The sequence below is a fragment of the Ptychodera flava genome, assembly GCF_041260155.1.
Source record: "Ptychodera flava strain L36383 chromosome 23 unlocalized genomic scaffold, AS_Pfla_20210202 Scaffold_23__1_contigs__length_28996876_pilon, whole genome shotgun sequence".
Classification (NCBI taxonomy): domain Eukaryota; kingdom Metazoa; phylum Hemichordata; class Enteropneusta; family Ptychoderidae; genus Ptychodera; species Ptychodera flava.
The window spans coordinates 15,335,551-15,363,436 of NW_027248277.1; the positions used below are offsets into that span (position 1 = coordinate 15,335,551).

General features: G+C 40.5%; 3 protein-coding genes and 1 long non-coding RNA gene across 4 annotated transcripts; 3 read left to right on the plus strand and 1 right to left on the minus strand.

Annotated features, from left to right (window-relative positions):
- Positions 1 to 5,266: 5,266 nt before the first annotated feature.
- LOC139123978 (uncharacterized) lies at positions 5,267 to 7,862 on the plus strand. Its single transcript, XR_011549813.1, has 3 exons — positions 5,267 to 5,493; positions 6,125 to 6,225; positions 6,685 to 7,862. It is a non-coding gene; the product is annotated as an uncharacterized lncRNA (long non-coding RNA).
- Positions 7,863 to 9,403: 1,541 nt separating this feature from the next.
- LOC139123979 (uncharacterized) lies at positions 9,404 to 12,037 on the minus strand. Its single transcript, XM_070690118.1, has 3 exons — positions 11,960 to 12,037; positions 11,029 to 11,109; positions 9,404 to 10,645 (listed from the first exon to the last, which is right to left on the minus strand). The coding sequence occupies exons 2-3, from the start codon at positions 11,073 to 11,075 to the stop codon at positions 10,153 to 10,155; spliced, it is 540 nt and encodes a 179-aa protein (XP_070546219.1). The 5' UTR covers positions 11,076 to 11,109; positions 11,960 to 12,037; the 3' UTR covers positions 9,404 to 10,152.
- Positions 12,038 to 12,763: 726 nt separating this feature from the next.
- LOC139123980 (uncharacterized) lies at positions 12,764 to 14,857 on the plus strand. Its single transcript, XM_070690119.1, has 3 exons — positions 12,764 to 12,926; positions 13,235 to 13,315; positions 14,319 to 14,857. Exons 1-3 carry the CDS (start codon positions 12,854 to 12,856, stop codon positions 14,795 to 14,797), a joined length of 633 nt encoding a protein of 210 aa, XP_070546220.1. The 5' UTR covers positions 12,764 to 12,853; the 3' UTR covers positions 14,798 to 14,857.
- Positions 14,858 to 15,790: 933 nt separating this feature from the next.
- On the plus strand, positions 15,791 to 17,758 carry LOC139123425 (short-chain collagen C4-like). Its single transcript, XM_070689562.1, has 3 exons — positions 15,791 to 16,023; positions 16,403 to 16,480; positions 17,282 to 17,758. Exons 1-3 carry the CDS (start codon positions 15,942 to 15,944, stop codon positions 17,608 to 17,610), a joined length of 489 nt encoding a protein of 162 aa, XP_070545663.1. The 5' UTR covers positions 15,791 to 15,941; the 3' UTR covers positions 17,611 to 17,758.
- The last annotated feature ends 10,128 nt before the right edge of the window (positions 17,759 to 27,886 follow it).

Sequence of the window (27,886 nt, forward strand, 5' to 3'; positions counted from 1 at the left end):
GCGGCACTGAAACAATCACCGAGGAAGAAATTCCCGATGTGCTGATAGACGTCGAGAACTGTCAGGAATATGAGTACGTGTGTGTCGTAATCACGGCAGAAGATGACACCAATCCTGAAGATGACTATGAGTGTTTACCGTTTGGTACTGAGCAAAACCATGCAGGAACAAAAGCTTGTCCAGGTATAATAAGATTTACATTCTATGAATTAAAAAAGAACCGATTTGCGTCCACTTGTATATAAAAATAAGTTCAACTCACTTTCGTTTTTTGGGTTTCTTTTTTTGGTTGACAATTAGTATTTAGGCTGCGTTCATAAATAACGGTTGGGGGGGTCTGGAAGAATCGCGATTGAAATCTTATTTTTTCAGATTTCCCCTCAGCTCCCTCAAAAATGTTCATGTCCTCCCCCGTCTATATGATTAAAAGTTGTCAAGCCCGTCCCAAATTATCATATAGCCGCATACTTATTAGTCGCGCCAGCGGCTTACTGACTACGCATGCGCTTATTCATAATATACTATGCGAGTAACCGGAAGTGTACCCTTCTTTCGTGGGCGCCGCCACGTTTTTTTTTTTTTGAGTACTCGTAAATAAACAAATACGAAAAAAATTACTATGATATAACATGCCTTTTATAAAATATACCTCTTTTATTAGCCAGTAAATGTTATTATACACCTTGTCGCTGATACAAAGTATCGTTGACATAGATAAACGGAGAAAACTGTCGTGCATATGAACGGGGGCATACGCAAAGAATGCTGGGATTGAATTATAGAAGAGCGCCCCTGTGTCAATAATTAGATTCAAAATTTGCAAGTTTTTAGACGGAACGCTATAGTTTTCAGCTTGCAAGTGGAAGGTGGGCAGTGCGGTTACCATTGCAATGATAATTATTGCATAATACGTCCCTTGTTTAACGCCATAGGCTGTTATCATTGTTTTTTGTCCAAAATTTTTACACGCTACAGAAAATCTATACCTGCCCTGCTGCAGGTTTGACGTCGTGTAAGTACGTGAACTGCTTTCATCAGAGGGAAACTGGGCATAGTTGTCATATAAACGTTTATGAAATAACAATTACAGTTTATCATGAATCAATACAAATAACATTGCCAATCTTAACTCCTGGCGCGACACCAAGGGCTGAGCCCTATATAATATTAGGGATGCACGCAAATAAAAAATAAACATGTATCGAGCAGTTCTACTCGCAGATGTTCGACACTACAGTTTGTAGAGCTATATTTCTATAAAGGCAAATTCTTAAATTGGTTCATTTAAATGCATCAGTGGATTTTTAAGATTTATCTGTCTAAGCCGACTTGAGTCTATCCTACTCTGGCAAGGTCAATGGCACGTACTGAAAAGCACACAAGATGACCATCATGAGAGAATATGCAAATTGTGAATTCCTGGCTACATTTTGCCAAATCTGAGCACAGTGACCAACCAATTTTTTTTTCCAAAAGTACAAGGCATATATGACTTCGATGCTGCTAAAAAATTAACAATATTGGAAGGTTAAAATATTCCATATGTTTTATATCTTTAAAATTTTGGGTGTAATAATGGGCAAATTTGGTAGAAAATAAATAATTCCATTCGGTAACACATTTTTTCGTTTAAATTAGAGTCTTTACTGTTCAAAGTTTTACCTTTGTGTTATTTTACGATGAGAATGTGAAACCTTAGAAAATCAAGCACGTCGACCTCTTGTTTTTCTTCGATATTTGATTATTCTCATATGCCGGAATTCGAAAATCCCTGATAACTTTCAAGTTTCCTGGTCTTCCATATCATGTGTTGCTCTCTGGTCTGATCTTATATATAAGTATATTTCACTGTCATTAGCGTCATTTGACCCAACTCTTCTTCAACACAGCCTGTGTATGTCTATCGTGCATTTGTGTCATTGAAAATGACTTTCAGTCTGGACTCCGATTCAATTATCATCAAAGACATATTTATGTATACAGGCTTCTGAATATTGTGTGTTTCAGCATACTGTAGGGAGACAGCAAGAAACTGTATTTGATATATTGCATAGAAATATTGCAAAAATATCAACAGTTGCAGCTTCTGCCCCGTTACTAGGCCCACTTGTTTGGGTTTTTTACGAAAATCATACATGTTTAGATTTTTTCGAGATAAGAGTCATGAAATGTGACAAAATGGTTCTAGATTTTGTTTAATTATTACTAACATTAGAACAATTTAATGACAATAAATGTTATTCATTTTTCATTGAATTACCTGACAAACCTTTGAATTGGAAAAGTTAAAGGGAACAAAACATTTTCAGGTCCCCCAATAGGCAGCGCAAAACATTCAATTCCGCCTCCACTACCCCAAAATTTTCGAATCCCCCTGAATTCCTCTAGCCCCCTCCCTCATTTTTTGTGAACGCAGCCTTACGCCAGATAAACAAAAATAGGTATGTTTCCGGTAACTCGACCTACCCAAGAAAAACCGCCGATCCCAGACATCTTTTCCGAATTTTCAACAGAAACTTCTAAATTCTCTAAATTTCACCGTCTCTACGGGTCTCTGCACAGGCGCTTGGCATATTGCTGGGATAATAATCGTATTTAATATGTAGAATGTCTATATACGACTCGATTATTCAGTAAAAGAATCACCGTACGTAGTGTAGGCACATGTTGACTGGCATTGTACGGCTGCCTGGCTCGGGCGGGCGAACGCATTGCATAATCATCAATGTGTAGAATGTTTACATGACTTGATTATTTATTAAAGAATAACGGTACGTGATATCAATGTACATGTCGGCTAGCTTAACCGAGCGGCTGTAGAGCTCTGCAGGGCTTGGGCCCGGCTTTGGCCCGTTGTCCACTGCTGCACAGACAGGAACTCAAGGTGAGAAAGTAATTCACAGCCCGATTTCATAAATCAGCGAAATTCACGAACTCTGAGCGTTTCCGGTGATAAAAACTGGTCAACGGTCAGATGGTTGCATAAACAATCGATCGACTGGCCTCTTTTGCCTAAAATCATACCTTACCCTATGCTACTGGCGAGAAATCGTCCTGAAATCCGCTGGGCACACCAACCCAGCGCCGGCCATTTTGAATAAGCTGCATTCAATGTACACGTCAATGAGAGAAGACCAATGACGTCATCTGCCAAGGGTTGAATGCACAGGCGCATACATTGCATGCAGCTTATTCAAAATGGCCGGCGCTGGGTTGGTGTGCCCAGCCGATTTCAGGACGATTTCTCGCCAGTAGCATAGGGTAAGGTATGATTTTAGGCAAAAGAGGCCAGTCGATCGATTGTTTATGCAACCATCTGACCGTTGACCAGTTTTTATCACCGGAAACTCTCAGAGTTCGTGAATTTCGCTGATTTATGAAATCGGGCTGTGAATTACTTTCTCACCTTGAAGTCCTTTCTGTGCAGCAGTGGACAATGGGCCAAAGCCGGGCCCAAGCCCTGCAGAGCTCTACAGCCGCTCGGTTAAGCTAGCCGACATGTACATTGATATCACGTACCGTTATTCTTTAATAAATAATCAAGTCATGTAGACATTCTACACATTGATGATTATGCAGTGCGTTCGCCGGGCCCGAGCCAGGCAGCCATAGCCATTCGCCAGTCAACATGTAGGCCTATAGGCCTACACTAATATCGCGTACGGTGATTCTTTTATTTAATAATCAAGTTCAATATAGACATTCTACATATTAAATACGATTATTATCCCAGCAATGTGCCAAGCGCCTATGGGTCTCTGCCAACAAAAAGGAAAAAACTGAAAAAAGTTCCGACCTACCTACCTCCCTAATTTTCTGAGGCATGTTACCGGAAATACAGAGTTTATTTGAATAAATGTCATGCAATATCTTTAGAAAACATATGTCGATAAAATAATGCATTAAGTAGCCTTTTTTATGTGTGATACGGATTTCGTTAACGACTTTATTATGAAGAAATTAAGTGGTAGCGTCATTTCTGCTAATATTTATTCATTCATTCATATATTTTGCTGAAGATGTCGCTGCAGAGCAAGGGTCTTTCAAAATCACAGCCCTTCACCGTCAGGGATAACTTACAATACAGTTGAAGACACTGCAATCACTTTGACATCAAGGCATCTGCCACTGACGGTGCCGGTACTGTTACCGATGTCAACCTCTACTTCACCAACAATGACAATTACTACGCGGCCACTTTGAAGTCAGATGCCTTTAAGGCTGATAACGTGCCTTCGACCAGCGTCCCAGACGAGGGCGAATCAGAGATCACGGGAGCAACCGCGGCGCTAAAACTGGACGCCGATGAGTGCACCGACTACGACCACCTGTGCGCTGTGCTCGTCGTCACCAGTACAGACACAGATGCCGAGAACAACGCTGACTGTATGGAGTTCGGAAGTGGTTCAGATGAAGCTGGATCAAGTGACTGCTCACGTGAGTTATTATATTCAAATTAATTCGGTGCTCTGTCAATAGTAAACGGGGAGCCCACCCTGTTGCATCAGAATTCTCTTCGCGGTGATGCGTCCTACACTGGTTGGTATTTCCTAGTGGTCTCGAAGAGTCGTCTCTCGATGTCGAATTGAGCAAAATCATTAATCGGCATAGCTGTCGCCCTCTACGACAAAACGAGTTCACAGAACAAATTGCTCGAAGTCGGCCGTTTAGTCATATTGGCTGTGGCAGTAGTTGCTGTTTTTTACATTACTTTAGTGAGTGTTTTTCTCAAGGTTTACTACTTTAGGGGCCCAATGCTACGAGTTTGGCCCTCTATTTATTATTTGTTTTTTTCTCTGTGGTTCTTCATGTAGGTATTATCAATCAAATCATTCCGCTTAGGCCATATTAAAGAAAATTCTTTGTTTGCCGTCCTTGGATTTTTGCAAAACCTACCAGCCAGCCAGGGAAAAAACAAACAAAGACAATGGTTTAATGTTTCCTAAAGGAAAGTTTGAGCAAAAGTTTAAGTCTTTCAATTTCCAGGTGCATCCTACTTAAAAGTAATGGTCAATGTTTAAAACTGTATACACGTGATTTCAGGGCCGTATACGAGTACTGCGTGTTGACATTACACTGTGCTGTCAATTGACACTCGTTTCTTGTTTTATCCGCTCTGCATTAGACATCGGCATCGTTTCCGACAGTTTCAAAATCACTGACCCGTCCTCGTACACAATCACGACACACACGGCCGTCGAGATGACCTACGAAATCGGCCTGACGAACACCGGAGGGAGCCTGGATATCGACGTCACCGCCTCTCCGATGACAAAGATTTAACGACGGCGTCCTCCGCCTTCCCCAGTGATGAGGACGACTTCCCGCTGAAGATAGCGTCCGACTCTGACGGCAGCACTCTTTCAACAGGTTTGTCGGCCAGCGTGACGGCAGACAGCGAACAGTGTGATAAATATGTATTCCTGTGCGCGAAGGTGACGCCAAACGCCGCCGTGGAGTGCATCGACGTCAAGGATGAGATTGACTGTCAAGGTAATTACATGATTGTGAATGTTAGCATAAAAGGTGTGTTTCCATTAAAATGCCATCAGGAAATGGGGTAGGTCTGGCGGCAACTTATTTTAGAGTTCAATGTCTTATGGTTGTGATCCATGAAGCACATATAGATTTTGCAAAATCACGTGTGGTTTTTGAAAATTCGAAAAAGACAGATGACATTGGGTTTCAAATAGGGTAGGAAAGATCACAGGAAAAACGGTTCTATTTTGTTTTTGATTTTTTATTTGGCCTCAGCAGAGTATGTGGAGGAAGTGTGGTGTGTAGAATCTGCTTATCAGTTGTGGTGTAGCATGGTTATTTCGGTCACTTTCTTTCTTGGCTAATCTATAAATTTGTAAAGAAGGACGAGAACCTGATATTCAGCCAACCATGAGAGGCGGATTCAAAAGAAATTAGACAAACTTGATGTTGATGTTGATGGATATTCTACTCAGACAGAAAAGATTATCAAGGGCAGATAACGATGCAGAGAAATATACGGACAGACGGGGAGGGAGAAGTGTACAGAGAACAGACAGACGGTAAGACACACAGACTGATAATTGACAGAATGTTGAGGCAGTGATTTTAACTCACATTTGTATGATATTATTCATTTATACAGATAGTGGTGTAGCATCACTCTCCGCAAAACACTGTATCTTGGTTACCACTCTTGTAGCCATGGTGAAGATTATGACGTAGCAGACTTGGGAAATGTATAAGGTATTTACTCAGGTTCATATCTCATTCAGGGTTTTTTAAAAACTAATCAGAGATGCGGTTTATTTATTTATTTATTTATTTATTTATTTCTGTTTTATTTATTTATGTATTTCTGTTTAATGTACTTTTGGGAGTTTTGTTTGTTTGTTTCATTGGCAAGAATTTGTGTTTGTCTATATTCAAATACGTCGATAAAGCCACACAGATGCATATGTATTAGGAAATAAAAAATCACGTGCTGTGACGGGGACAGAAAAATGAGAATTAGAATTGATTAAATCTTAAACTCTCGTGTTGACGGACAGACGAACAGATGGTTCAATTCAATTAAAATTTTGAGAAACATTTCGCTCGCTTTTAGATGAGAATGTAAAATTAATATTCGAAACGACGTTAGAATTGAAAACATTAGGCCTAATTAAATGTTTTACTATCTTTTTTTCCTATTCCTGAATATAGGGAGCTTAAGACGGACTTCTCGCACACAATGGCTTGTACCATGTGAAGGGAGCATGCGCAGACCTTATCTTCCAGTGGTTGTGATGGAACCTTTACTTTACGCACCTGTGTGGCTAAAAAGAGCCACACAAACAAAAGAGAAGACCTGTAATTTATCCGACGGAATAAATCTAATCGTGCGTTTAATTGTACTGCGTATGACGCATGCCTGATGTATTCAGTACAATTAAACTCTATAAATTGTATTAATATTACTGTACCGCACGCAGAAAAGTTGTAAATTAAATAGAACTTCGTCACAATTCAAAAATTGCCTAAATTCGGGACATAGTAGTTACTAGGGGAAATCATTTCCAAAAACTCAACCCGGGAAAATTATCGTATTGCTGCTGACATTGATAATAATACATCGTGTTGCAAAATATTTGCATGTTTAATTTTCAATTTTCACCTGTTTACCACATGTACATATTATCAAGCATTTTCAGGCCATGTAACCATGACGACCGATGCGTTGTGGATGACGGCGCTATGGATGACATGGGCGATGCGAGTTATGACGTCATGTTTGTCTGACGTGATCTTCGCGTCGCTTTATGAACGACTCCGTGCCTGACACCTACATCGGTCATATTGACGACCCGGCCTTCGACAGCGCCCTCTTTACCTTTTGTTTTCATTTCGTGGGAATCTTGCTATGTTCACTGAATTGAAGCCAGAGCGAATAAGGCGACATACTTGTCACTAGGTAGAAATGGTTTGAGCGATATGCAAAAAAATTCCAAAATTATCCCATTTCCGCATTTTGTTCGGGACATATGACTTTTTTGAAACAAAATTTGCAACAGAATTGAAAATAAACCTTACAACAGAGACTATTACTGCTTGCGTTTTTTGTTATGTTGGATGATTGAGGAACAATATGGGTATTAGTACACATTTTCACGTATCCTCTAGTATTTGTATTCTCTTTGTAAAACCAGTCGTTTGCTCTTCTGCCAACTTATCAATACAACCTGAATAGATTATGTCATCGGATATCATTGTTGACAACTGTATTTTGTACACAATTTATCTTTCGGGTCAGCATCAGTGCAGGTACACTAGTAGACACATGATATATTAAAACGTTCGCACTTGAAAAATGTAATGCCAGTCAAATAAAAACCATGATAACAGTTGATGTTTTATTTATTCTAAAACCCGTTTCGCCTGTACACAGAGATCTATTATCAAGGGCAGAGAATTGACTTGCTGAGCTATTTGTTTCCTTTTCAACATTCTGTCATGATGCGAATCGTTTGATAGAATGTTGAATAGGGAAATTGAACTTTGAGAAAAGAGCCTATCAGAGAGAGAGAGAGAGAGAGAGAGAGAGAGAGAGAGAGAGAGAGAGAGAGAGAGAGAGAGACAGAGACAGAGACAGAGAGAGACAGGACACAGCCTGTATACGAAGAATGATGACACACGTTTCTTACCTGATACACCGGAGCAATGTATACATAGCAACGTTCAATATTTACACAGAGTTAAAGAACTAACCAAAGGGGATTTCCCGTTGTCCACTTCACGAGTTGACCCGCCACATTCACACTATTTATCTTTATCGGAAAAGGCCCTGGTGTGACCTCAAATGCCTTCAGCGCTATGTTTCAGAGCTCGGCCGGGGAGCCTTTCGTAGGTAGAACCTAGACATTCTGTGTATTTGAAATACTAAAAAACAACCGTGTGTTGCCATAGTGGACTATAGGTGTAATCGACACAATTGAAAGTTTTTGCGTCTGACAAGAACCATTTGATATCGGGCAGTTGGAGGGCTTCCGAAAAATGTTGCTTTGATAGAGGGCAGTATAGTAACTTACATTGCTGGTTGATATTGGTTTAAGTGATCTCTGGAGCTTGCACCTCTGCTGTTATTTTGAAGCTTGTATCCTTGCAGGTTTTTACTGGTCAACTTCTTGACACAAAAAATCAACTGGAAGTATTTCTGAATTCATCACTGAAGGTATGCCTTATAAAGACACGACGCAGTCACTAAGGGTAATGGTATTTCTTTATGTGATTTTTTATCTGTTCAAAAATCTTAGTTTGTCTAAAACAACTAAAACAAGACAATATTTCACTTCTGATAATTGGCCTACTTCCATAAGCTGCCCCACCCAAGATATAAATTGGTGTGCTCCTTAATTATAAAATAAGAACTGCTTTATGCTCAATGTCAACCTGACTGACTACACCACTGTTCCTCTCTCTCTCTCTCTCTCTCTCTCTCTCTCTCTCTCTCTCTCTCTCTCTCAGCACGATTCCATCCGCATCAATTTTTCTCTGAGTGTCAATTAATTTGCGCTTCTTTTCAATTTCGATAAAATGTAAGCTTAAAATACACTCACGGCAATCCAATTTGACATCAAAATCATCTCTCACACTTTCACAATTATATTCTGATCTGTCACTTGTGTGGACTCGTTTTAAGGCTCTTAGCATGAGAAAAAATTTCAGCGTTTTAATTTTTCGAAACCAAACATTTTATCCCCCCCCCCCCCCAATAGAGTTAGCACAGAGATAGCTGTGGAAACGCAGCTATCTGTTGGCGGGGTAGCGTGCGTCTTCATGCGGGTCAAAGGTCAACCCCGCCACTGACCTTTCACCCGCATAACGACGCACGCTACCCCGCCAACAGATAGCTGCGTTTCCACAGCTAGCACAGAGATAGCGGCCATTTCCAATTTCAAACATCGGTAAATGTAATATTGTTGCTCCGGTACGAAAATTTACACAGGGATCCTTGATTTTTACTCTTGATTTGTTAAGAGAAAAGTTGAAAGCTTCGTTGAGGAAAATATTTGGCAAAAGTTTAGGTCTTTCGCTTTCGAGGTGCATACTACCTTAAGTTGCAGCTGATGGTGGTAACTGTATTACACCAGGATTCGGCTCGCTGACGATTCTTTACAGTCACACATTCACTCTTTTTAGACTCATTTGGAAGCTGGTATATGAGAAACAGGTTTTTATATTGTCTTGCGTTTCATCAAAGGTATAATCTTTCGCCATTTATGAAAGGGATGGCCGCCAGTTTGAATAAGCAATAGTTAAATTGCGTTATAGGGACAAAGTCAGCCATTTTTCGTGACTTTAGTTTGATACGAGATACTACTTATATTGTTTGGCATGTTCAAAGATACTGAATGAATGGGTGACCATGCATATATTTGACCCCGGTTTTAGACAAGCTACATGAAACCATCGCGAAAATGAATTAATGGTCATGAATTAATGGTCATGACCAGTCGGTCATGACCATTAATTCATTTTCGCCATTGTTTCATAAACGAAACAAATTCCATAGTTTAGGCGTCCTAATGAAGATAATGGTTATAATTATGGCGAATTTGCAAAAGTTTAAAATATTTGCATCCGTGAACCTGGACAAAATTATATGAAAAATAAATGCTAAACAGACAGTCCTATTCAAACTGAACACATTGCGCAAGTCAGTTCGAAACCATCGATATAATGGGTACACGGTAGTGCGGTGCCGGATATACATTTGCCGTCAACGGGCATCAGGTAGCCGCCATTGACCGCAGCGCTGGTGAACGGAACCGTTCTACCCTCGTGATCGACGCACGTAGTTTCTATGCTGTCGTAGGTGGACGAAGTGTACTGCGCCCCGATCAAGTAGCCGTGATATTGAAGATGAAAGCCGGTTGGACAGTCATTTCTCGCTGGGTGTAGTATGGTGCTGCTGTGCAGCCCGTCTAAGCACACCACGCAAGGTAGGTCGTTGTCCTTTTGCGTGGCGAACGGACCAGTAGTGGAACGGTACTCCTGGTGGTACAAGCGCCTCTTTCGTTCTGGAGGCCCTCCACAAGGACAGTCTCGTCGTATATTGGAGTGAACGGCAGACACAGAAAATTGCCGCCACTGCCGGTATTCGTGTAATACTTTCCCGCCATAATACCTTCGAACGGAAAGAATGACAAGAGTGCTATAAGCAAAATGTTCTTTGCAAAGAAATATTCAGTCTCACATTGGACACAGATTTTCATAAATTCAGGGTTGACCGCATCTCCTTGCAAGTTTTAGTGCCATGGCGTCGGTTATGATTTACGCACCGGTTGAAAATTAACCAATCAAGTAATCGAACGATGAGAAATAGGGTAATGGTTTTATCTCAGAGAACCTGGAATACGAGTTGGGAGAGGGTAACCTACGAAATATGCATGCGCGCCCTTAAAGCTTCATCACAATACAGATCGAATTACCCTGTATTCTTTACATTTGTCAATACTGGCGCCAAATCGCACGGAGGGATTATACTTTCATCTTAATAAAGAATATTACCGTTGTAGACTAGTTTCGAAGGTTCGGGACATTCGCTGTGTCCCCATCTTGTGAACACCGTGCCCTTTGACACACTTGTCACTGAAATAAAACAAAGGAAATGCAAACGACCAGTCAGATTTGTAAATCAGATCATCTATTGGAAAAAATAATCTGTAGCAACAGTTTGTAATCAAATTCCAGTTGTGGCGGGGAAAACGTTATCGTTTGAAAGAGGAATACTGTGCGCAGATCGCAGAATAAGGGCAGTCGTGCTCTGCTTATACCAAAATCCAAAATAAATGTTTATAAATCTCAGTGAGAGAAACTGAATGTGAAAAAATACGTTTCGTCTTTCTAATCAGGCTGTCCTTAATTTCTAATGGCGTTGATCGCGATTTCAGGTTTGTTACTAAACATAGCTGCACGCGCGCGACTTCGGACAACGCTGCCTAAAATTCGGACAAACTTTGTTGTTGCATGGGCGGCTTTTGTTGCTGCTTGTAGTCTGAGCCATAAAATACCACGAACTACCGTGACTTTTGGTAACCATTGTAACGCTAGCAGGTTTATTTTCGTCGTTCATGCGGAAAATGCAGACAAATATTTATTTATGCATATTAATGAGAGAGAACAGTGACGTCATTTGCGATCAGTGCTATTGGGCTAACAGACGCATATATGTTCACTCAAAAATTATCAAATAAATTGTTTAATGATTTCGGAAAGAAGGAAGGGAAAATTTTAGTCTCACTGAGTTTTAACTTCCACGTTTCGTGGCATCTGATATTCCGTGAATTTTTTAACTTTCAGAACAACGAACGTTCGTAATGGCACTACTCATGTCCAACCTACTGAATTTACAAGGTGGTGATCCTGCGCGGAAATTAAAAAAATCGCCAATTAATCGTTAATTGTCGTTGCTGCAGACGAGTCTAGAGAATTCACTTACCTTGCGATCCGTAGAGTGCAAATAGAATCACCGCCGGGAGTACCCTTGTCAGCAACATTGTTAGAGATTTGCTGGCGACTGAACTGAACTGGCTAAAATTATTTTAGCTTTACGATGGCGTAGCAAGAACAGTTGCATCATGGGATATTAGGTGTTTGAACGGCGCCCATCATCAACTTGCAAAGTGTAGCATCGCGCGCACGACATAGCCTACTCGTCGGCAGAATTTTCTGACAAATGCTCTTTTTGTTACGCCCGTGTTATATCTCTGCTGCTTGTGGCAAAATCACTGTGATTTCAATCGTAATTATTGATTGTAACAAATTTCTAATTGTGCCATACTGTAAGCGAAGTGTCGTCAAAAATTTAGGACAAATATTTATTTGTGCCAGGTGATAAACAAACTATGACGTCATAGGGAATCATGATTGCCGCCGACCCCGATGCATGAGACGCTTTCGTTTTAAAACGATGAGAAAAAACAGGTGTCTGATATCTCTTTTTAATTATCCTTAGCCTTAATTACGTGATAAGAAATATAAAAAAATACACAAACCAATAAAATGTGGCCTTAATATTACTTTATCTTTTATTACATGATAAGTAATACTTAAAAATAAGAAACTAACAACATTTCTCATTGTACTGGTTACAGCTAGCATTGTATATATGGTGCTGGAATGAGCTGTGACCGAGAAAATGTCTATAAAACATATGTTGACTTTAAAACACATGTGACATTCCACTCCCCCGACGTGTCCTGTATTTCGGTTAAACGTTTACTGTCACGTGACAGGTTGTAAGACACAGTTGTTTCAAGGACGGCGAGGAACGCTCATATCAAACACCTGTTGCGTTTCTCTGTAAAATATTCACTTTTCTGCCGTGAGTGACATGGAGATGTTTCATCCTGTGCTTATAGTGGTATTTCTGGGGCTGTTGCAGGGACGTCCAGCCGAAAGCGCCGGTAGGCAAATAACTTACTGGTGGGGGACGGTATACGAACGAAGGTAGCAAAGTCTGGCAGACATCAGAGAGAGATGAAAATTGGAGAACTAGGCTGACAACTTTGCATTCACTTATTCAACGACCAACCGATGGGCGTATTTACAGACAGGCTTGCAAGGAAGCACACTTGCAACGACCACACTGCAGTATGACTGAAATTTGTACATGAAGCTTCCTGACAGAGAGACACTGCTGTTTGCTGTCAAGTAGCGATTTCAGTTGTTTTAGTACAGGGTTGCTGCTATAACAGTATCGTTTGTCTTTCAGCTGCCACCGAGAATAGCAATGTAGTGTTCACCAGATGGGGACACGAGGGATGTCCCAACTCTACAAGCCTGGTTTATAAAGGTAAATTTTATTCAAAACGATCTGCATGGTGTAAGACAACTCATATTTTTCCAAATTTGAACAAGTTGACCAAGGGCAAGTTGACTACATATCCCGAACGAACGTGGTTGGGACAATTGTGCCCTATTCCATACAAGGGATAGTGTGATAATAAAATTTTAAAATCTAATTCTATCAAATAAGATGATTTAGCGTACTTCTAGCACATTCTTTTGATCACATACTCCGGAACAGAAAATAAATCGGCTCAGAAGCAAAATATTCGCGGCCGCATGACTTTCTTGATTTCCTGGTTGCTCTCCGTACAGAATGTGACACACATATTTTCACATCCCCCCCCCCCTCATGTGAGATTTTCCTTTTTAAGTTAGTGTTCACAATCACCTCTGGGGGGGAGAATTTGTGGAAAAAATCCAGACCCCAAAACATCACTCAAAGGTTTTCATGCACCCCTCTTGATTTTACGGCAATCCTTACTTTAATGTTCCCTACTTGTCTCGGGAATGCTAAATAAACATTCTTCATATTTTGCAATACTTATAGTTTTAAGCCCCCCCCCCCGCAGTAACAAATTTTGTCAGGTCTCCCTAGGCATAGTGTAATATTTTTAAGCCCCTCCTCCGTTACCCGCCCCCTCCAGGTGATTGTGAACGCTGCCTTAACAGTACAGTATGCGCGAAGGATATATTTAGTGGTTTTACTTACTCAACATAGTGGCGCCCAAAACTCGCACCGGCAATACCTTCCAGTCGAACAAATTAACCCTTTGAGTGCTGTCATTTTTCCCACCAAAATTTTAGTGCAACATTTTACCAATTTTTATGAATTTTTCAGTATTTTGTTGAAAAATTTTGGAACAAATGGATATTTCATTTCATTGCCTACAGTTTTTTATTAAAATGTTGACAAAAATCTGAAATTATTGACTGGGCTATATTTTATAAAGGGGATAAAAATTGACTTTGGCGCTCAAAGGGTTACAAAGATTGTTTTAACCTTCCAGGTGTGATGGGAAGTAAATTTCACAGCACCGTTGGCAGCTTCGTGAATTACATATGTCTACCCGATGAGCCGATCTACGGAACGGTAGAGACTGGCGTTCAGAACGATCGGGCTTTGGTCTACGCCACCGAATACCGCGGATCAACGGGTCCTTTCAACGTACACCGCTACTTCGATGTACCCTGCGCCGTTTGCAAGGACGAGCTCCATAGTAACATCATACTGTACCCGGCGCGCAGCGACTGTCCCAGCGGCTGGGATGTCGAGTACTACGGATTTCTGATGTCGGCGGCGTACAATTCCCAGAGCACCGAGTACGTCTGTCTCGACGTCGAGGGTGCTAGAGTGACAGGCACAGGGAGTTCCACAAACCAAGGCATGTTGTACCCCGTTGAAGTGACGTGCAATAACGGGGCGGCTATCCTGTGTTCTCCGTATGTCCATGGCAACGAGTTGTCATGCGCAGTATGTGCATATTGATGTCAAAGAAAAGAACTTTATAGGGTTTTAACACGCAATAGAGAGAGATAGAGAGAGAGGGGGGTGGGGTGGGAGCTTTTAGTGTCGAAATAAATAAAGTATCAAAACTCTACATTTTATTGTGTTTCATATAATTGCCATTATAACTCGGAGACTTCAGTGCTGCACTTTGTTCTTTGGGGCTGACCATCAGATCTTGGGAAGAGTTGTGAAATAATGTCAAAACTCTAGGAACAGCCACCAAAATACTTTTGTAGCCTTGTCACTTTTGCGGAAGATGCTCTCATGACAGGCAAATAAAATTGTATGAAATTTTCGGGGGAGGAGGAGAGAGAGATAAGAATTAACGCAAAATCCTGAAACATTGTCAAAACTTGGACGTGAGAAAACTTTGCTTGTAAGCATTCTGATCACCTTCCCAGGAGCTAATGGCTCAGGTCTTAGTTGCTGAACGAAAATCATAACTTGGCGATCATCCCATTTGCAAAATATTTGTCATTGTAAGACGACAAGTTTGCCCTTCCTGAAACTTTCCCGCTTTGACTGTTTGCAGATTTTAGCTCAATTTTATGTTTTTAGGATGAGCATTTTCATTTGATAAAAAACAACAATTCCACTAATTCTATTCCCATCAAATACCAACTTACTGTGGTTCAAATTTCTGTCTGCCATGCGGCAATACCATCTACACATGACGTCCGGTGAAAAGACAACAAGACAAAAGTTTATGCTACAAAAAAACCCGCATCCGAATGCCGTCTTAATTACTTGCCGATTTGAATGTTGAAATGCGAACAAGTGTGCTCGATAACCTACTTTTAATGTTGCAGAGGACCTATATAACACTGTCTGACTGTGGTATACACAGGTCAGTCTATTATAAGACCAAAATGTTGTTTATTAGACTATAGTAGGCCGTGAGAAACAACAGCCTCGTTTTCTGTGAAACAATAACCAAAGCTTATAAAGTCATATCAGGCAGATAAACTTACACTATGCATGATGAAACCTCCCTCATAAACGTCATTGAGCTGAAGGTTTTTATTGCGTTGCGAGAAACCAGATAGGGTTAGCACCCCCGTGATCTGAAGTCGTCTGCCTGGAATCCCGCCTTTATTGAAGCAAACGACAGCTACTCTCAAGGATGGCCATGATTTTAGTCAATGTTCTGGCTGCCGTCTGTTTTTTATTCCTTGAATTTACAGAAGTGTCCTCGGGAGGGGAAGGTAAGTATTGTTGAGACGTTTATCTTCGCTTATTCAATGCAATTTTTTTACAGCAAAGTTGTCTTTCATTTTGACCATGTCAAACTAGTTACAATGAATACGTAATAAACGTTGCCTTATATTCTTGAAGAGAGACGATATTTATGGATGCAGTTAGCCGGTCTGGGTATACAATCTCAACATACATGACACTCAAAGTGCATTACCGAGAGTGAAAAAGAGATCAAGAATAGGATACCTGGTAGTAGATAGCTAATAACTAATCACTCATTGACCAATGGAGAGCATTTCAGCCTCATAAACGTCTCCCATAGTAGATTATGCGCCATTGCAATTGTTACAATCTTGACTTTTTTTTCCTTTTTTTTCACGATCGAAGCAACCTCGGTGTTTGGAGTAGTGTTCACAAGATGGGGCCACAATGACTGTCCGGCGCTGACCACTAAAGTTTACAACGGTGAGAACATTCCACCATATTTCATTGAACAAGGGTGCGCTGCACCACACTTTATCGTGTTTCACAACGCCAATCCACACTACACAACACTTCATAACACTACACCAAACTATGCTATGCCACACCACACTACTCTGCACTACATTACACATTATCACAACGATGCACTACTCTGCACAACACTTCATTGCACTACATTAGGCCTACACGACTCTTTTACTATATTATACTACGCCACATAACATTGCAACACTGTATACAACACTACTCTACTTTACACTGCAGTCAACTGCACTGCACTGAGCTACACTACTCTTTACTGTATTACGCTGCACCACATTACACCTTGGAAATTACATGACAACACAACACAAACTAATAAAAAGTACACTACACTGCACTGCACAACACTACAATATGTTACATTATTCTATGCTCCATTACACTGCACTGCACGACACGACACGACACGACACTGCACAGCACAACACTACACCACACTACATTACACTACACTACACTACACTACACTACACTACACTACACTGCACCTCGGTGCACTGCACTGCTCTGCACAACACTACACTACACTAAACCACACCACACTACACTACACTACACTACACTACACTACACTACACTACACTCACTACACTACACTACACTACACTACACTACACTACATTACACTACACTAACAACACCAGTGGCGTACGGAGTTTCTTTAAAAAATCAATCTCTGAAATTTATGTCTAAAGGTAATTAAATTTAAATTTAAGAAAGTAAACCATTGATTTGCAGGCGTAATGGCTGGAAGTCGGCATAACAACTCAGGAGACGGCTACAAGTACCTCTGTCTGCCCCCCGTTCCAATGTACGATGAAGTCGAGGTGGAGCCCGGCATGCAGACAGATCGAGGGTATATACACCACACTCAGTACTACACGCCCAGCGGGCCGTTCGAATCCAAGCAGTACCAAGACGTGCCTTGTGCGGTTTGCTTAGACGGGCGGCACAGCAACGTCATCCTCCACCCTGCCAGGAACAACTGTCCCACCGGCTGGGCAGTCGAGTACCACGGCTATCTGATGGTACTCAAGCGACCGGGTCATGGAGTATGTCTGCGTTGATATCGAGGGCCGAGTGGTGCCCGGTACCATAGCTGACGTTCCGGGCGCACACCTGTATCCGGTCGAAGTTGTTTGCCCCACCGGGGAGGAATCCCATGCGTGCCTTACATCGGTGGCTATGAATTAACGTGTGCTGTATGTGCAGTTTAGATAACGCTCTTTTCTCGACAGACAACGCCACCAGTGTTTGAATTTCTAGTATCATTGGACAAGTAGTAGACAGTTGCCAAATGACATAATCACAAGCCGATAACTAAGTGTCCAATTGTCAGGCTTAAAGAATTCTTTTCAAAATGAAAGAAAATACAAGGGATGTAAAAAAAGCCAAAGAAAATAATAAATTTGACGTGTTTCCATGTTTTCTTTCGTGCATTGTTAATCTTTTCAGTCCTGACGAAGGCGAAATTTTGTGCAAAAAGTTCCCCAACAACGGTCTCCACTGCTGGATGAATATGGCAACACATACAGACACACGGGGGGGGGGTTAGTCTGGCAGAGACCCTGCGATTCGCGTTCTTCCCTGTTCGAACACACGCGCGCCCTTCAGAGACGCGACGCGAATCCCAGGGTCTGGACGTTCTTGCAAGCGACCGTCGGATTTCTGCCTGATCCGGGTACTTTATAGAACTGCACACATCCGTTAATCAAAAACAAGCGACCTAGCGGCCGATATAGCTCCGCTGTGTTTATGTAGAGAATAACTATTTTTGACACATGTTGATGAAGAAGGTGGAAATCTTTGATAGCTCAATGCAGTGGCCAGAGAAAAGTGGCTAAAATAGCTGCAAAAATACACAATTGAAGATTTCATCATACTTTGAATATATCACATCGGATCATCCCTAAGAACATGTCAACCAAGCTATCTGATGAGTAGTTTTTGAGAATAAATTTTCTGACCAAAATGGCAACAATTGCCCCCAAAAATAAAAATTGCAGATTTCATCATCATTTCAATAAATATCATTTAGTTAATCTATAGAAACCTGTATACCAAATTTCAAAGCTATCAGATGAGTAGTTTTGGAAATACACATTTTTTGACCAAAAATGGCAAAATTGCCCCCAAATTACAAAATTGCAGATTTCATCATAATTTCAATAAATATCATTAAAGTGATCTGTAGGAACTTGTATACCAAATTGCAAAGCTATCAGATGAGTAGTTTTGGAAATACACATTTTTTGACCAAAAACGAAAAAAATTGCCCCAAAAGTGCAAAATTGCAGATTTCATCATAATTTCAATAAATATCATTTAGTTCATCTGTAGGAACCTGTATACCAAATTTCAAAGCTATCAAATGAGTAGTTTTGGAAATACACATTTTTTAACCAAAAATGGCAAAAATTGCCCCAAAATACAAAATTACAGATTTCACAATAATTTCAATATATATTACTTAGCTCATCTGTAGAAACCTGTATACCAAATTTCAAAACTATCAGACCAGCACCTTTTGAGAAATACATTTTTTGACCAAAAATGGCAAAAATTGCCTTAAAAATGCAAATTTGCATATTTCTGCACAATTTGAACAAATCTGAAATAGATCATCCCCAAGGACATATGTACCAAATATCAAAGCTATCTGACTGGTAGTTTTGAAGAAGAAGATTTTTAAAGATTTTTTTACCAAAAATGACAAAAATTGCCTTAAAAAATACAAATATGCAAATTTTACCAAGATTTGAACAAATCTAAATGAGGTCACCCTCAGTAAACTGCATATTAAATTTCAAAGAAATCGGACAAGCGGTTTCAGAGAAGAAGATTTTTTTACCAAAAACAGCAAAAAATGCCCCAAAAATACAAATATGCAAATTTCACCACGATTTGAACAAACTTAAGTGAGGTCACCCCAAGTGAACTGCATATAAAATTTCAAAGCAATTGGACTTGCGGTTTCAGAGGAGAAGGCAATTGTTGACGGACGACGACGACGACGACGGACGACGACGGACGACGACGGACGACGACGGACAACGACGGAAAATCAACCTATTTGATAAGCTCCGCGTCGCTGACAGCGGAGCTAAAAAATGACAAATACCATAGCCAAATAAAATGAAAAATGAAAAATAAAAACATACTGCGTATATAAGTCTACCAGCTACTAGTAAAAATTTCCTCCGCCCAGTTAGATAGGTGTTTCTTTTGACGACACTACCCTTATGAATATTCATATACTTGCAAAAACCGACAGTCGCTGTGTCTGGCAGCGCGTGCTCACAGCTGCACAGCGTAGCCTTCGAATGCAGGCCCATGCATCGTGGGCGCGCACAAAACAAGGCACAGCGACTGTGGAGAGTCTAGGGGGGGGGGGGTGTACTCTCGTGCTCCATACATCAGACTACGTATAGAGCACGAGGGCCGCACCACCGTGCGCCTGTGGGAAAATATCTCCAAGCACGAGTATAGTGGCTTCCGAAACGCTCGTTCCAATCAAAGGCATACAACAGCTGTAAGAATCCATGGCGTTTGACAGCTCTTGCCATACCATATCTTATCATGCTAATTGGATCATACATGTCTATATTTTGCGTTTTTCATAACAGTAAACACTTATAGAAAAACACAATTCATGAGAGTGTAACACATGCTTTGTCTAACCCACGTGTATGTGTATTGAAACCAACGACAAAAACAATATTATATTTTACATTATCGTTATCAACGTCCTTATCAATTTTATCAGCTTTGGAATAATTTACGGGGGCAATTGCCGATACACTGATATATTTTCTAGATAGCTTACACTGCGCTAGGTACACTACAATGTACTTTATCATTTGTTCCCACCGCTCTTTCATTTTTGTAAGGGTTTACCAATCCTTTCTTGGAAATATCCCTACTTCCAAGAAAACGCTTTCTATCAAATGAAACCGCATAACCGTCATTACAAAACTGAACTTCATGCAAGGACTTTGTGTCTAAACTTGAACCCATTTACAACTTGCAGTCTGTAGCTGTGGTGGATATCTTGAAATTTATTTATGTATACTAAATCATAACGATACAAATGATTGTTGGTTTGCGGCCTCGGAAAAGTACTGTCAGAGATTCATTTGTGCCGGCGACACCTGAAACATATTCACACTAACGATTTGTAGACCCACACAGACAGTGTACATTGAAAATTTGTACTCTTTCGACCGTGGGCGCAAGCGGACTTCTGATACTCACTACCGCCCCCCCACCCCCCCACCCCCGAGAAATCTCCGGAGTCATTCTGCCAGTGTCATCGTAATTTTGGTTAAGGTAGAACGCGCCTCGGAGACAGATCTACAGAATCTCAAGCTTTTATAATATTCCTTTGGCCTACTATTTGTTGTGGCTCATTTTGAAACTTATGGAGTATATACAGTCATTACCGGCTTAGTTTTATAAAAGATCGGGAATTTCATTTTCCCCCATAAAGATAATGCATGGATGGCGGCCATTTTGAATGTTAAATATCGGGTATTTGTTTGTCTTGTACCAAAATTTGCACAGTGACCCCGATTATTATTCTTGAATGTTTGAATGGTTGAAAGTTTCATCGAAGAAAGTTCGAGCAAAAGTTTAAGTCTTTGGTATTCGAGGCGCGAACTACCTCAACCCGGGGTCTCATATGTTTCATGAATTTCGTTTGACTTTTCGCTGGATGAGTTTGGCAGGGTTGACGATGCCTGGAAACGCTGTGACGATAAATATGTATATTCAGCGGTTGCCGGCTGGCTCAGGTGACTCATCGGCAGGTCCGAGCGTCGAGCATGACGATGGCGCTATTCTATCGAAATGTATGGAACCGATTGCACCCAGCCGCTGTACGTACGTGTTAGCGATCCAGCATGCACAGGTCTTAATTGTCAGTCTTGTGGCGTATGCAGAAAAAAAGTATGACACAGTTTTGCCCTCCGGACCACGAACCCTGTACACTATGGCATTTATAGTTTAATGAAAGGTCTACGCCTTTTGCGTTCACTGCCTAAGTCTGAAACGTGCGAAGCAGAATTTTATAGTCACAATTTCAACTCACAAACCACCTGAACACCAGTGCCCACGGCTGTTAGGTATACCTACGTGTGAGCAGGGGACTGTGAGTGACCAGGAGCTTTTAGTCAAAAATTGGAGTAAATAATAAAAACGTCACAGGTATTTACCTATAAATTGGTAGTGTTAATTTGACCCTGTGCACTGAAATACATCAATATTCATTGGATTTACGGACCAAGAGGGCAAAACCGTGTCATAACTCCCCCCTCCCCCTTTTTACAGTACACAACATTCCTGTTAGCTATCCCTGTTTAATGGGCATCTAGTGGACTTTGAGCCGGAATGCGCTTACCCCATCAGAAAGAACGTCCTTGAGTCAAGCAGCTAATTGTGTTTTTGTTTGTTTGTTTGTTTGTTTGTTTGTTTGTTTGTTTGTTTGTTTTTCTGAATGAACAGTTATCTAGAAAAAAATCTATCCAGGTCAATAGTTGAGAAAATATGAACATTATCAATGCATTCATATTTACATGCTTTAAGGATTGCCTTTGTTTGGGGTAGCAATCTGTGGACCAAAGTTCGTGTACATACACGTAGCCTTGAGGTGGCGCTGGTCAAAGGACTTGAGTTCCTCATCCCCCTCGGGGACATGCTGCAGTACTTCCACATGCACTCACAATCGATTTACTGAAGGGCAGTACATCATCGCCTTTTTAAGAGTCTATGTGAAAACAAAAAGCTGCGTAAGTGACACTAGATTTTGCATTTCGCGCCCTGGCTCCAAAGCGTTGAAACTGTGTGTGGATTTTAGAAAGAAATTGGTCTTTAACAATATCATGTATTCGTCTTAGTTTTAAAAATTTCATCATCACTGAATATTTTCGTCTGATCAGCGGAAATTCTAAGCTTAGCTCGCACTATGCAGTAGGGTCTGTCCCGATATATGCTAAGTGATCTCGAAAGTCAAGTTTATGATCTCCCGTACAACTATGGAGTATCGTGTATACCTGAACTATAACGTGACATTTTTGAATGAAGAGTAAACCGGGCGTTGTTTCTGCAATCACCAAGGTTACAGACTTAATTCGTTTCTGGGATGTGTGATGAAAAAGAAGGGAATAAAATCGGCTGCGTTTGAATCATATAAACCCTTTCAAAGCAAACACACTTGCAGAATTTTATCCTGCACATTCCATATGCAGTCAATCCCTGACAGCAAATCTAATTCCACATCGACTGCGCGCAGAATAGAGCTCAGAACGCGCTTAAGGTAGTAAGCAGCTCGAAAGTGAAAGCTTTGAACATTTGCTCAGACTTTCCCTGATGAAAATTTCAACCATGATGAAAAACAGATGCCATCGAGCAAAGTTTGGAATTGTTGAAGGTGAAATTCAAATGGCCGCCTTCCTGTGTTAACGTTATAGGGAAAAACGAAATTTTCGATTTTCGAAAAACTAAAACAGTAAAAATATTACTTACTCCAAGAGCTTCAAAATAAGCCCCCACAAGTGGTATATCAGAAAAGAAATTGTAAAAATTTCAGAGTCCGAATATCTGTCTCCGAGGCGCGTTCTCCCAGTAAACAGTGTGTCGGGTCCTGCCTCCCGCCTTTTATCTCTCTTAGGCCAATAGAAATAATTGTTTTGTTTCTCATCCTGGAACTTTTAAAAACGTGATGTGGCGACGCAATTTTTCGGCACAGAAGATCAACATGAAAGTTACCGCAAACAGAAATTATCACTTGTAGCAGTTATGCGGCAAAATAACGAGGTCGTACGTTCACAATTAAATGGTCAGTGGCTTTGTAATTTTGATGATTTTTCCACTATTTGTGTTTGTATGTCAATTGCAAGTTCTTGTTCTATTCCCCTCAGCAAGTTGAAAGACCAACTATTTAGCTTGTTCAAACAACGTGGATACCTAAATGCACTTTTTATTGTTAACATTTGAATTCTAATTTGAACCAGAATTCACTTGTGACACGATTAGAACTAATTTGGGATAATTGGATCTTCATATTTTTCAAATTTCTCAAAAGTGTTAGGCACTCTAAAACTTAATATCTCAATATTACAAATTACTCATATAAAAACAAGTGTGTAACTTAAAAGAAAAGTAGATGAGCTTACATTTGCAGATTAAATTGATATTACTTAACTATCCAATTATCCCAAATTAGTTCCAATCGTGTTTTGTCAACAACAACAGTGCAGCCCACACATATATAGGCTGAGTTGACAAGTTGAACACTGTGTATCTCAACGTACTCCATGAAGTAGAACAAGAAAATTTGGTGGACATTAGAAATTGTAAAAATACAGGTCCTTCAACTATTGGGTAGGGCGTACATAGGTACACGAGATGCTACAGATATTGCCCCATGCCAGGTTCCCAGCGTGCGTCGCACACTGTCATCCATACATTTACGTTTATTCGGGCGAAACTGGAAGGGAAAATAGTTAACGCGCCCAGTCTGCATTGATGCATGTCAGAACTGATCCTTTGTCGGCACTGTTTGTTATTTCATTTCTTCTGAACCTTTAGTTCTTGTACAACAGAACAAAAGCGCAAGTTACATGTTAATGTCAGACGAGACAGCATCAAACGACCCATCGTATTTTTTTTTGTTCAACGGTAACCTAGGAATGGCAAAGATTAACGCGTCTTTTCTTGTCCGACCTCTGCTCTTCAATCAATATTTCCCCTGAGGTCATGAAACTACACACTCCGTGCCAATATTCCGCAGTTGCTTGGCAACGCGAAGAGGATTCGACAAATACTTTGCCGTCGTTGGCGCTTGAAGCAAACTCACTAACACAAAATTGATCATAGAAACCGAAACACAGACTTAAATTTGTCGTTGACAAGATACAACATGTATACTGACGCAACGGTCAAGGCCCGTCCAAAATATTTTGCCGAAAAAGCGTCACAGACGTTACAGATCATAAAATTTAACTCAGGGTAATTTGTTCAGACTACCAACGACGCCCGACCTACCGCATGAAGGCGCTTTGCATCCAGAAGCTTTGATCTACAATAAACAGCGCCACTGCGCGACGACCTGTAAGGTCACAAGATAACCTTAACATTGGACACGGTATTCTGCATTGCTATTGTTATTTTGACAGACACTTAAAGGAAGCTAGCTATGTATGTAGTCCGTACCGTGATGGCACAGAGCTTTCAAAATCCTTGTATGGTGTCAATGGCATTCAAATTCGTTTACCATAATGTTTTTATTGTCTATCCCCTGTGCCCTTGCCCTTGAGATCTCCGAAGTATGTAAAGGGCAAAAGGCTACAAAACTCACACTGTTGATTGACCTTGAAAAAATTACTAAGAGACACAAAATTGACCTGGTGCGATATAGTTTGACCTACAGGTTCACATGCATAAAAAATCCACATTCTTTTGATTGGCAAATTTTACGTATATTGCCAGTATCTAAACCCCTGTTTATTGGTTAAAATATTCATCTGTGAGTTAAGAGACTTGGTTCTGGAGAGTCTGGTTGAAAGACAACAAGACGTAATTCAATGAGTATTTTGTAAACACATAGGAGTTGATCGCATTGGACAGCCGCTTCGGTCAGAGACAAAAACAGTTATATTCCGTCCAAATACTATATATGTACTGAGCTAACAATATGATCTATAGTTTGAGGGATGTGTCACAAACTACACGTATCATAGTGAACGTATTGTACTGTGGTTCTTGTTCTTTGTTTATAGTTATTTGCTAGTAAAATTGAAAGAAACTGCATTTTTCGTCGTTGTTGTGGTTTCATTCATATTGACGTCTTTGCAATGTGTGTAGTTTTAAGTGCAGGGCATGTACTGAGTACTGGGCCGCACGTTGTATAGAAGGAAATTATGTAATTTGGCTCCGTAAACATTTCCTGACTGGTTTTCCTAGCTGTGGAAGCGTAATGGGTTAAACCCGGAATTAAATGGCCCACGGTACTTACAAATCAACGAGCTCGAGCATAAATGCGCACGTACTTGTATGAACTAGTGCAGAACTAGTGTGTTTGTATACACATGACCTCGTGGGCATACTGAGTGCAGAGCGCCGGGCATTGTGTTTATACCGGAGTATAACCATTTGCGACTGTGACGTCACCAATATGATTGAAATAACGGCACAACAAATTAGCATTATTTAATGTTACTTTCACATGACAACATTGACAACAGAAAAAAACGGAAAACAAAGATCCGGCCCTGTGTTGCCTGTGGCAGTTCCTCTTGGATGCCGTCAAATTTATTTTGTTTATCGCTAGGTACACGAGGAATTAATAGTTGGCAGGAATAACAAATTGATGAGAAGTGATTTTCAGGTGGATGGTAAAATGATTTGCAGTCTGTGAGGTGAGTTTAAAGGAAAGACATTCATGGGGGTCACGGTACACAAATTCGAATGTTGATAATGAATTGAGGCACAGACAACCGATCGATGTTGAGAAATTTTAAATAGGTGCGTTTTTTAATGTAAATATACTTACCTGAATAATTCAACGAAAACACAATTTATCAGGGAAATGCAGCACTGTTCGCTGCAGTCCTTCCGCTATGATTTGAAAAAACTTCCCCTCTAACCCTTTTGATTCCCTCCATACACAGGAAACCCAGCAAGGGTCCTCTCTGAACGATAAAACAAATTATCACTCTTTTCATCTCATAATTTTGCACGTACAGTGTACACTGTCAAACCTTGCAAAATCGTCCCCCAACTCGTACATCTGCCTGCCATTTTTCCAGTTTGCACAACTGCGAGACTAAATAATATTTGCCCGTCACAAAATGACATAAAAAGTGCAACTGCCTAGTGCAGTTATACAGTCCTAGGAGGGGCATACACATGTACAGAGGTTTAGTGACCCCTTCGTCTGATTTAACCTGTTAACCGATTTCCTGTGAACAGGTCCAAAATCACTATTCATAACAAGGCGGTTTGGGCCGCCAGACCATGGTGATGCAACGGTTCAGATTTTGAACAGGGAAATGTTGATAAATTGTAGAGTTTTAAAACCTGTTTTCGACTCTTTAACAAAATAATGAAAATTTGATTCTCCATATGCTCTTTTGACCTAGCATTTTGCAGGAAATATATTGATTTTGACATAAAAAAAAATCTAGAGTTTGTACTTTTTAGTTTGATCTCCGAATGGTACTGTACACCTAAGCTCAGCGTGGCGGGACTATGTGTTATCGGTTACGCCTCGTGGTGAGGTGTCAGGCGTAGCCGGCAACACGAAACCCTGCTATATACACCCGTACCCAATGGACCACGGTACAAACAAACCAATGTAACAAACGCGAACAGAAATAAGTGTATTTCTATACGTGTTTGTACACGTGGGTTGAGTTAAGGTTTCATCTGGCAAATACACAATATACAAAATAAAATGAGACAGTGCATTAACTACACATAAACCAACCCTTTGCACCCTGCTAGCGTCACAGTCTAAAATTCCATATATTTAACGATGGAATGATTAAGTCAAGATTAGAACAAATAACATGAATAATTCCCACAATGAACCACGTGACAGGAACGTACATTTTCCGATTTTTACTCTCTAATTTTTATAATTATGAATATAGTACTAGTGCTTAACATGTCAGTATTTTACACGCCAGCGTCTTTAATTTAAGAAAGCGACGAGACTGTATAAATCAAAAGTATTGAAACCTGGAATTATAAGATTTGGGGAGGAACAGAGAAGCTGATGGATTGATGCTGGACAAGGAATGAATCACGTTATCATAGCTTCCCAACACATTGGTTGTCTATCTCAGGTTACTGTAAAAGTTCCCTTGTTGGCGATCCCGTACAGAAGTTTGTTGTTCAGCTTGCACCGGTGTTGCATAGCAGCTGTTGATTCCCCACTGTTCCACGCTCTACTCTGTGACAAGTGACAGATGACCGTAACACAAAGGCTTGTATGTAAATCTCCCCAGTATGTACTGAGAGGTGATTTGGGGTTATAGAGCTCGACAGGTCGACCTACTTACATGTATGAGGAGGGTCACCTCGGGTTATACTGGACAAAGGTGATAGATTAACTGAGCCTGAGGGACTCGTTTAAATATGTACAAAGCTGTTTATTAAGTACACTTTCAGGAACAGAAAAAAAGTGTATTTAACAGACAGGTAAAATTTTATTCAAATGGCAACTTTTGGCTTGATAAATCTGTCCTCAGTAAAAAGGTGTACTGATCAGAGAGGTGTCCATAAGGACAGGTTTCACTGTACCGCATCTAGTGTCTTTTGTCTGTTTCACCGACAAATGAA

Excerpts from the sequence above, each read along its gene's own strand:
- LOC139123425 (XM_070689562.1), top strand. The coding sequence starts at position 15,942 with ATGGCCATGATTTTAGTCAATGTTCTGGCTGCCGTCTGTTTTTTATTC. Across the intron at positions 16,024-16,402 it reads AGTGTCCTCGGGAGGGGAAG|CAACCTCGGTGTTTGGAGTA; the intron begins GTAAGTATTGTT and ends TCACGATCGAAG. Across the intron at positions 16,481-17,281 it reads GACCACTAAAGTTTACAACG|GCGTAATGGCTGGAAGTCGG; the intron begins GTGAGAACATTC and ends ATTGATTTGCAG.
- LOC139123979 (XM_070690118.1), bottom strand. The coding sequence starts at position 11,075 with ATGGGGACACAGCGAATGTCCCGAACCTTCGAAACTAGTCTACAACG. Across the intron at positions 10,646-11,028 it reads TTCGAAACTAGTCTACAACG|GTATTATGGCGGGAAAGTAT; the intron begins GTAATATTCTTT and ends TTCCGTTCGAAG.
- LOC139123980 (XM_070690119.1), top strand. The coding sequence starts at position 12,854 with ATGGAGATGTTTCATCCTGTGCTTATAGTGGTATTTCTGGGGCTGTTG. Across the intron at positions 12,927-13,234 it reads ACGTCCAGCCGAAAGCGCCG|CTGCCACCGAGAATAGCAAT; the intron begins GTAGGCAAATAA and ends TTTGTCTTTCAG. Across the intron at positions 13,316-14,318 it reads TACAAGCCTGGTTTATAAAG|GTGTGATGGGAAGTAAATTT; the intron begins GTAAATTTTATT and ends TTAACCTTCCAG.